Raw genomic sequence first — 9410 nt, 5'->3', positions numbered from 1 at the left:
TATACATGGACATAAAATGTAAAAACTTAAATATCTTAGAAACGGTAGCCAATCAGTTGTTTTAATTGTCATATTTGAATTCAGCACATCAAAATACATAATAAATATCACATTTTATCTCTGAAGCAGACGACATCTCAAAAATTGTAGACCAGTGTTATTGGCACTGTTCATGTTGTTCACTTTTTGTTGTGCATTCAGTGGGAGCAATGAAAGCAGATTAGTTAGTTTCACTTTCTGTCATAGTCAGATCCAGTGCCTGGTTTTCTTGCACTAGACTCTCTATGCTTCAATGTTTAGGAGTTGCAAACACAGCAGGGAACTGCATATCTCCAAATAAATATGTATTTCTCAAAGAATTTTTCTTTTATTGAAGCTGTAGTTCTATTAGCTTCTTGTAAAATGTTTTTTAACCACCAAAGCTGTGAGGCCTAGATATATCTGCCTCTTTAAGCAAGTCTTTTAAAAGATTAATATATATTAAAGCTTGTTTTCCTAATTCAGCATTTCTGATAGTTTACAAGAAAAGGATTAAGATAAATACAAAGGTATATGTGAAAGGGAGGGAAATGTCTGTTTTAGGAGACAGAGTGAACTAATTCAAAGATGTCAGCTAGAAAAGGCTGATGTTCATTAGCTTTTCCTTTTTTCCAAAGCTGAAATGAGCAGTGTTACCAGATGATACATGTGTTGTGTGACATGGGATATTTGGACATAGGTAGGCCTGGAAGGGTTAGATATTTATCAGTAAATGTTGATTTCACTGTACACAAACACACATCCTGAAACAAATATTTTCATCCATACTGACCAAAATTTATAGATAGGTGATATAAGAAAAATATTGCTTGCGAACATGATTTACTTTGTCAATGTCACATTAAAATATACAATCTGTGTTTTCATGGTTATAAATAGGACACTACCAAATTCATGGTCCACTTTGGTCAATTTCATGGTCATGGGATTTAAAAAATAGTAAATTTCATGATTTCAGCTATTTAAATCTGAAATTTCACAGTGTTGTAATTGTAGGGATCCTGACCCAAAAAAGGAGTGCTCTGTGTGTGTGGGGGTGTCACCTGCCCCCCAACAAATCCAAAGAAGAAAGCACAGAATGGAGCAGCAGAGAGCGCTGTGCAGAGAAGAAGCGAATCAACCGCTGGTAGGAACCCAAGAAAGAGCCTGCGACGTTGCGTACCAAACCCTGCCTAAAGTTTGGCGCGGCTCTGAGCGCTCAGCGCAGGAATGCGGCTCTTTATAATCCTGGGCAAGGGGAGGGAATAAGGGAGGAGCCGGGCAGCTCTGGGCTGCCTCCGGTGCGGTTGGTGCTCGCTCTGCGGTTGCAGCCATAGCTGGCTCAAGAGGCGATACATAGTAGCTAGCAGCAGCAATCCCACAAGTGGTTTGTGTGCTGCCGCTGCAGGAGGAGCTGATCGGGGCAGCCAGTCCGCCGGAGGGAGCTGCGCTGGCGGCGAGAGCCGAAGGAGGAGCGTCTGCCCGGGGAGGAGCGGGCGAAGAAGTGCAGTGACTTCGGGGAGAGGCTGTGCCCGGCTGCCAGCAGAGCCGCTCGCCAGGTGGTCACTTCCCTGCAGGTGAAGCCAGCCCAGCCCAGCGCGCGGGGAAGGGGCGCGCAATGGTGCCCTTGGCAGGCACCCGGCGGGACTGCGCTGCCCTCCCGGCTCTGCGAGCTCACGGCAGCTGCTAAGCCGGGACTGTCTCCGCTTTCCCCGCCCAGCGGCGGGCTGCAGGACTCGGAGCCTCCGGCGGCGAGGGATAGGGCGGCAGGGCGAGCCCGGCGGGCGGCGCAGCATGGCATCTGCTTAGCCCCGGCGAGCGGCACCAGCAGAGCCGGGGACGCGGCGCGGGGCTCCGCAGGGATGAGCGACAGCAGCGAGGGGATCAGCTTCTCGGTGCCCAGCCCGCCGGGCGGCGGCTGCCTACACGAGGAGGGGCTCGGCGGGGTCAGCCGGAGAGCGCCAGGGGCCGACGGGGGCGCCCGGAGCCTCCTCCCCGCCCCGGCCGCGCCGCCAGCCGGCACCTACTGGAATGAGGACAGCGGCGCTGCCTGCCCCGTGGCGGGGACTGGAGCCCGAGCCAAGGGCGGCTGCACCAGGAGAACCACGGTGTCCTACGTGATCAACGAGGAGAGCCAGGGGCTCCTGGTGGCGGCGGAGAGCGGGGCCCTGCAGAGCCTGCGGGAGGCGTGCGAGGCGGTCGGGGCCTCCCTGGAGACCTTGCACTTCGCCAAGCTGGACTTCGGGGAGACCACGGTGCTGGACCGCTTCTACAACGCAGGTGAGCGACCGGCCCCTGCCCATCGCCTCTCGCCCTGTTTCCTGCCCCTGCCTCGCTTCCCCTTCTCTTTCTCTCCTTCCCCTGGGCAGCAGCCCGCTCGGGGAGCCGCAGCTCTCGCCCCTCTGCCCCAGCGGGCGCCCCGGTGTCGCTGGCTGGCGTGGGCCCTAGTTCTCTGCTTCCTGTGGGAGCCCACAGTGTAGAGCTCCCCCGGGGAGCCACTGCCAGGGCTCTACTTCGCTCTTTCAAAGAGTGGTGGGATGTTTTTGTCACCTACTTGATTACCTGCTTTCCTGGGTGTGACATTCTGGGGTGCAATCCAGACCAGTGAGGGGCTGTGTCACCCCGGTCCTGGGGCTGCCTGGAGTTTTTAGCTAACATACCACATGCGGTCCATATCGGACATAAGTTTAACCCAATTGGTGTAATGTGTCAGTTACTACCTCTAGCACTCATTTCACATTTTCTTCAGTGGAGTCAACTCAATTCAGTAGCACTTTATTGGGGTGACATGCTATACAAACCTTACCACAGTGTCCGCAAAAGACAGACTCCCCACAAGTGATTGATAGGGGTAGGTGCATCCCACTCAGACTGGGGTTACACACTGTGTTTGAGGTTCCATTTCCTAGACCATCCGTCATCCCTGGCTACTCCTGAACTGGTGGCAGTTTGCTATGTAGCACAATGCCATCTCTTTCCTTTTCTCACAGGGTCAGGCCCAGTTTTATCATATCAGATGTTTTTTATTATTCCTGACAGTTTCAGGAAATACCTTTCTCACACTTCCTGGTAGTTGGGACATTGGAGTAGAAAGTGTGTCACTGTCTCACTCTCTGCCACATTAGTTGGTTAGTGGCTCCTCTCCTTTTAGGCAGTGCCCCCCAATTTTCTACTCTAGTCATTGATTCTATATTAGGTGAGTACCTATCTGAGTTTTGCATATTCTGCTAGGGTGGAGTCAATAGGGCTCTGGATGGGAATAAGGGTTCACCCGGTGTAACTGTATGATCAGGGCCTTACGTAGTATTTTAATTTTTACAAAGCTTTTCTTTCTTGGTGTTTTATTCTTTTATTGACTATCACTTGGCAGTACAGTTTAAAACAGATTCTTGGACATGCTTGTGGTTTGTACCATGTCTTGACAGAGACCTTATTTCTTGGACCCCCATCTCTTTCGCTGGTGCTTAAATAATATCCCTCAGGCCACCACATTGTTTACATGGAAAAAATATTAGCTAAACCACATTAAATAGTTTCCTTTAATGTGATTTGGGGGAAAAGAAGGAGGAACTAATAATATTAAGCCAGCTCTCGACGAACCACCAGGCAGTGCTCTTTGGAGCACTGGTTGTTTACAGAGCACAATTTAAAATATCCATATAGTGTGTTTTGACTATTGTCCCCGCTACTGTACCAGGGCACACTGGGCCTGATTTTCAAAGGTGCTGAGGTCCTTCAGTTCCCATTTACTTCAGCTGGAGCTCAGAACTTTTGAAAATTAGGTCCAGTGTGTGAATATTTCAACAATACCTTTGTGCTGAACCAAAATTTGGGATAGTCTTTATATTTGTATGCATGGAAGTGTATACATTATATATCAATTGCATAAAACATTCATGACAGATGGGATTAAACAGAACTATGTATATAGAGTAAAACAGTTGCCAAGAAAGTCCCTGAACTCCGTGCTCTACCATGATTTACCTACAGTTGCAGTAGCAAATTTGAAACTATTTGACTTGCTGGCAGTGTGTACAGTAAACTGTCTGCTACAATCAGGGCCGGCTCCAGCATTTCTGCCGCCCCAAGCAAAAAAAAAAAAAAAAAAAAAGCCGCAATTGGCAGCTGCAGTTCAGCGGCAGGTCCTTCGCTCCTAGAGGGAGTGAAGGACCTGCCGCCCCCGAATTGCCGCAGGTGCCGCCCCAAGCACCTGCTTGTTAAGCTGGTGCCTGGAGCCAGCCCTGGCTGCAATCAGTCTGGCTCCACTGGCAAAAAAAAGATTTGCATATACGAGGCCATCCAGAGCTTCTCGTTATCAAATGGGTAAGGCAAATGGGGGGAAATAGCAACGGCCTATCAGAGTCATAAAGACTTTATAGAACCAGAATGATCATGTTAAGCTCTTTTCCTCTTATTTTACAAAAGGAGGGAGCAGTCTGACTGCGAGAGAATTTGGAGCTAAGTTTTGACCACGTCTGTATGTGTCTGGAACATGTTAGCTAAAACGTTTACAATAATGTTTTTCTTCTTCTTTTTTTTTTTTAACCAGTGCAGTAACAGCAGGTATCAGTAATCCCCTCTGCTTCTGCAAGTAGAGGTAAGATGATACCTGCATATCCTGACTGGATGGTGTGCCACTTCCACTGCATGCTCCCTTACACATACATATACGTGCACATGCACACACATCGTTTCTTTGCAAGCCCCACCACACAGGCTTTGATGGGTGGTGGCAGGGCCTGCAGTAACTTGTGTGGCCTCCACTCCATCCTGTGGAACCTGGACTTGATGGGAGCTCAGAGATGGTGGCAGTTGGCTGCCAGAGGAGTTGTGGTGTCAAATGGCAGTAGAGAGGCAAAAAGGTTCCACGTAGACCCCTTTTGTCTCCATGTGCTGATAAAGGGGCACTACAGGGTTTGGGTACCAAAACAACCTGCTACATTGGAGTGGGTAAAACCTTGGAATTGCCACTCAATTTCTCAGCTTATTCCCTTGTAGGATTATCAAGAGATTCCAGTATTTATGATTATAGAATGATAAATTCACTTTCCCTTCAGCCTCATGTGCCTGCATCAGGTTTTCAAATTCAGATTATATTAGGTTTGGCATCAGAATTTCAGGATAGAAACTTGTGATGAGAGATCAGACTTGAAAGTGAGCTCTTTTAGTTCTGGCAGTTGGAACTCTGGCATATAATAGCATAATTGCACACTTAGGTAATGCATCTTTTGCTTACTTATTTCGATGGCTTTTGAACAAAAGCTATATAAATGTAAAAACCTTGCCATAATTTATATGAATTTAATCAAAGTACTGTGAAATATACTATGTCATTCTGCCTCTATATCAGGGGTGGGCAAACTACGGCCCTTGGGCTGGATCCAGCTCTCAGAAGCGGCCAGCACAACTGCAGAGGGCTCCGTGCGTTGCCCTTGCCTCCAGGCACCGCCCCCCGGAGCTCCCATTGGCTGGGAACGAGGAACCACGGCCAATGGGACCTTCGGAGGAGGTACCTGGAGGCGCAGCAAGGGCAGTACATGCAGGGAGCCTGCCTTGGCCCCGGTGTGCGCCGCTGCCCCCCCGGAGCCCCTTTAGGTAAGCGGCACCAGGCCTGAGCCTGAACTCCGCCTGCACCCCACCCCCCAACTCCCTGCCTGTACCTCGCACCCCTCCTGCACCCCAACCCCCTGCCCTGAGCCCCCTGCTGCACCCTGCACCCATCCTGCGCACCCCAACTCCCTGCCCTGAGCCCCCTCCCACAGTCTGCTCCCTGCCCTGAGCCCCCTCCCACAGTCTCCTCCTGCACCCCTGCCCTGAGCCCCTTCCTGCACTCCGCACCCCTTCCCTGAGCCCCCTCATACATTCCGCAACCCTCCTCTGCCCCAATCTTTTGCCCTGAGCCCCTTCCTGCACACCATACCCCCTCCCACATCCTGCACTCCCTCCCACACACCAACCCCCAGCCCTGGCCCTGCATGCAATTTCCCCACCCAGATGTGGCCCTCGGCCCAAAAAGTTTGCCCACCCCTGCTCTATATGGCAGCAAAAGCCAAATACTGTCCATAGGGGTATGCATCTCTAACCTAATTTATTTTTAAAAAATAGCCCAAAAAATCTTAGGTTTACTAACTAATTCAGTTAGTAGTTGTCTGCTATCTAGATGCACTTCTGAAAGATAGGAATGGGAGACCCCATAAATGAGGCCCTGGGTAATGCTCTGCTCAGATGCCCATCCCGCCCATCCCTATGGAATGCGGTCTCTGAACTTTTCTGGAGTACACCATCTTCTGTATCAGCCTCTGGATGCAAGGTGTCTGATAATTTGAAGCTGCAACAATCAGTAGCTTTTGGGAAGGCTCTTGGGGTTTTTACTTTTCTCACTTAAAATCTCCTAGCTGCTGCCAAGGGAAGGAAATGTTTCTGCCATTGTATGCCTCCTTCAAAGCCTCTGGGTTACTGCCAAGGGAGGTGTCTTTATTTTTCTTGTCCTTATCTAGCCCTACTACTATGAGACTTCCTTTCTTCCCGAAGAATTCCAGCTGCAGCTTGCTGCTCTTATCGCTTTTCCAATTAGTATGAAATTGACATGATTATTGACAATTTCATTGACCTCTACATGGGTTAGAATAGCAGCCATGAAATTGACTAGATTTGTTAATTTAATTCTGCTACCCTTTGGCAAAACCAGCAAAGACATAGAAGCATTCTATCTGGGGACAGGAAGAGAAGATGTCAATACTTTGACTTGAAAGATTATCTTTGCAACAATAAAGGGTAGCAATGTGATTGCCTTGTACATTGTTGGTGTTATCTAACTAGTCAACAATTAATGAAGCTTAATTTATTGCAATTACTGAATGGGCCTAAAATTATGTCAGAATTAAAATGAAGAAGTAACGAAAGGAAGCTGGTTGAACAATTCAGGCATGAAGTTTAGGTTTAGTGTAAAAGATTTTTTATTAATTATAGTTGGTCAAATCCTGGTTTCACTGAAGTCAACAGGAGTTTTGTTATTGACTTCAGTGGGGCTAGGATTTGGCCCTATACAAATACAAATGTTTTTTTCATTCTTCTCCTGCTTCCAATTTAAATGATATATTATGGAGAATTAAACATTCCCTTTCACTATGTTAAACCCAGTGACAGCAGCATTGAGCTGGTGTGCATGAGAACATAATCAGACTATCTTCATTGTCTGAAAGAAAGAAATAAAAATGGCAGGAAGCAATGTAAATAGGGGGAATGAAAGGCAGGACGACTCAGGACAAAAATGAATTAGACTTAAAATGATGTGATTTTCATATGGAACTGTGTTCTTTGTATTTAAAGGGATACTATCAACTTAAATTTGGCCTAAAATATAGTAGTGCTTGAAACCTACACCTTGCACCACTAAGAATTTGAAAATGAAACCGTTTTAATTGATTTTTTTTCATTGCCCAAGCTGAGAAAGGAGCAAAGAGCATACATACATTGTGACAAGTAAGATATTTTCAATTCATCTCCCCCCCCCCCCACACACACACACTTTTTCATAATCTAAGGTGCTATTGTAATCATAGAATTGTAGGACTGGAAGGGACCTTGGGAGGTCATCTAATCCAATCCCCTGGACTAAGTATTATCTAGACCATCCCTGATAGGTGTTTGTCTAACCTGCTCTTAAAAATCTCCAATGATGGAGATTCTACAACCTCCCTAAGCAACTTTTTCCAGTGCTTAACTCCCCTGACAGTTAGGAAATTTTTCCTAATGTCCAACCTAAACAGCCCTTGCTGCAATTTAAGCCCATTGCTTTTTGTCCTATCCTTAAAGGTTAAGGAGAACAATTTTTCTCCCTCCTCCTCGTAACAATTTTTTATTTGCTTGAAAACTGTTATCACAGGGGTCAGCAAACTTTCAGAAGTGGTGTGCCGAGTCTTCATTTATTCACTCTAATTTAAGGTTTCGCATGCCAGTAATACATTTTAACATTTTTAGAAGGTCTCTTTCTATAAGTCTATTATATATAACTAAACTATTGTATGTAAATTAAATAAGGTTTTTAAAATGTTTAAGAAGTTTCATTTAAAATTAAATTAAAATGCAGAGCCCCCCGGACCAGTGGTCAGGACCCAGGCAGTGTGAGTGCCACTGAAAATCAGATTGCGTGCCGCCTTCAGCACGCATGCCATAGGTTGCCTACCCCCGTGTTATCATGTTCCTCTCAATCTTCTCTTCTCCAGACTAAACAAACCCAATTTTTTCAATCTTCCCTCAGAGGTCATGTTTTCTAGACCTTTAATCATTTTTGTTGCTCTTCTCTGGACTTCCTCCAGTTTGTCCACATCTTTCCTGAAATGTGGCACCCAGAACTGGACACAATACTCCAGTTGAAGCCTAATCAGCATGGAATAGAGGGAAGAATTACTTCTCATGTCTTGCTTAAATGCTTCTGCTGATACATCCCAGAATGATGTTTGCTTTTCTTGCAACAGTGTTACACTGTTGACTCATATTTAGCTTGGGATCCACTATGAGCCCCAGATCCCTTTCTGCAGTACTCCTTCCTAGGCAGTCATTTCCCATTTTGTATGTGTGCAACTGATTGTTCTTTCCTAAGTGGAGTAATTGTATTTGTCTGTATTGAATTTCACCCTATTTACTTCAGATCATTTCTCCAGTTTGTGCAGATAGTTTTGAATTTTAATCCTATCCTCCAAAGCACTTTCATCCCCTCCCACCTCCCACCTGCAAACTTTATATGTGTACTCTTTATGCCGTTATCTAAATCACTGATGAAGATATTGAACAGAACCAGACTCACAACTGATCCCTGCGGAACCTCATTCGATATGCCTATCCAGCTTGACTGTAAACCACTGATAAGTGCTCTCAGGGAACTGTTTTCCAACCATTTATGCACTCATAGTAGCTCCATCTAGGTTGTGTTCCCCTTGTTTGGTTATATAATGTAGGTAAAGAAACTTACTTGCTTACATCATGATTTTTAATTTTGAGAGAGTCCCTTTAAAATATATAATGTATGAAAACGGTGCAATCTGACAGAGAGGACTGCACAGAAAACAATGTATTGGAGTCAATGGGCCAGTTATGTGAATAAAGAAGAAGTCACCTGTGTCAGTAAGGACTAAGATCCAGATCCGCAAAGGTATTTAGGTTCCTAACTCCCAATGAGAGTTAATACCTGAATACCTTTGAGGATTTTTGCCTAATTGTCTGAGCAGAGATTTGGAAGATCAGGCCTCTAATAATTTTTGGGGGTAATACTCCTCACAAATAATGCGCTACATACAAATCAATTGTAATTTTAAGCAGGAGATTTTATTTAGGGTAACACTGTTTCTTTTTCTTAATGGTTTGTCTTGGCCTTTTAGAATAGTTTGACTTTT

General features: G+C 46.0%; 1 protein-coding gene across 5 annotated transcripts in view; it reads left to right on the top strand.

Annotated features, from left to right (window-relative positions):
- The first annotated feature begins 220 nt into the window (after positions 1–220).
- The window catches only part of MAP3K5 (mitogen-activated protein kinase kinase kinase 5), a 160078-nt gene continuing 150888 nt past the window's right edge, over positions 221–9410 (top strand). For all 5 annotated transcript variants that reach the window (XR_010599700.1, XM_024113118.3, XM_042848192.2 and 2 more), the window contains exon 1: positions 221–2298. Coding sequence is in view for 4 of the 5 variants with exons in the window: in XM_024113118.3 (XP_023968886.1) it covers positions 1881–2298 (418 nt within the window). In the remaining variant the exon portion in view is untranslated. The remainder of the gene's footprint in view (positions 2299–9410) is intronic.

This window comes from Chrysemys picta, chromosome 3, assembly GCF_011386835.1.
Source record: "Chrysemys picta bellii isolate R12L10 chromosome 3, ASM1138683v2, whole genome shotgun sequence".
Taxonomy (NCBI): Eukaryota; Metazoa; Chordata; order Testudines; family Emydidae; genus Chrysemys; species Chrysemys picta.
The sequence above is the reverse complement of the archived record's forward strand: the minus strand, read 5'-3'. Positions and strand labels throughout refer to the sequence as shown.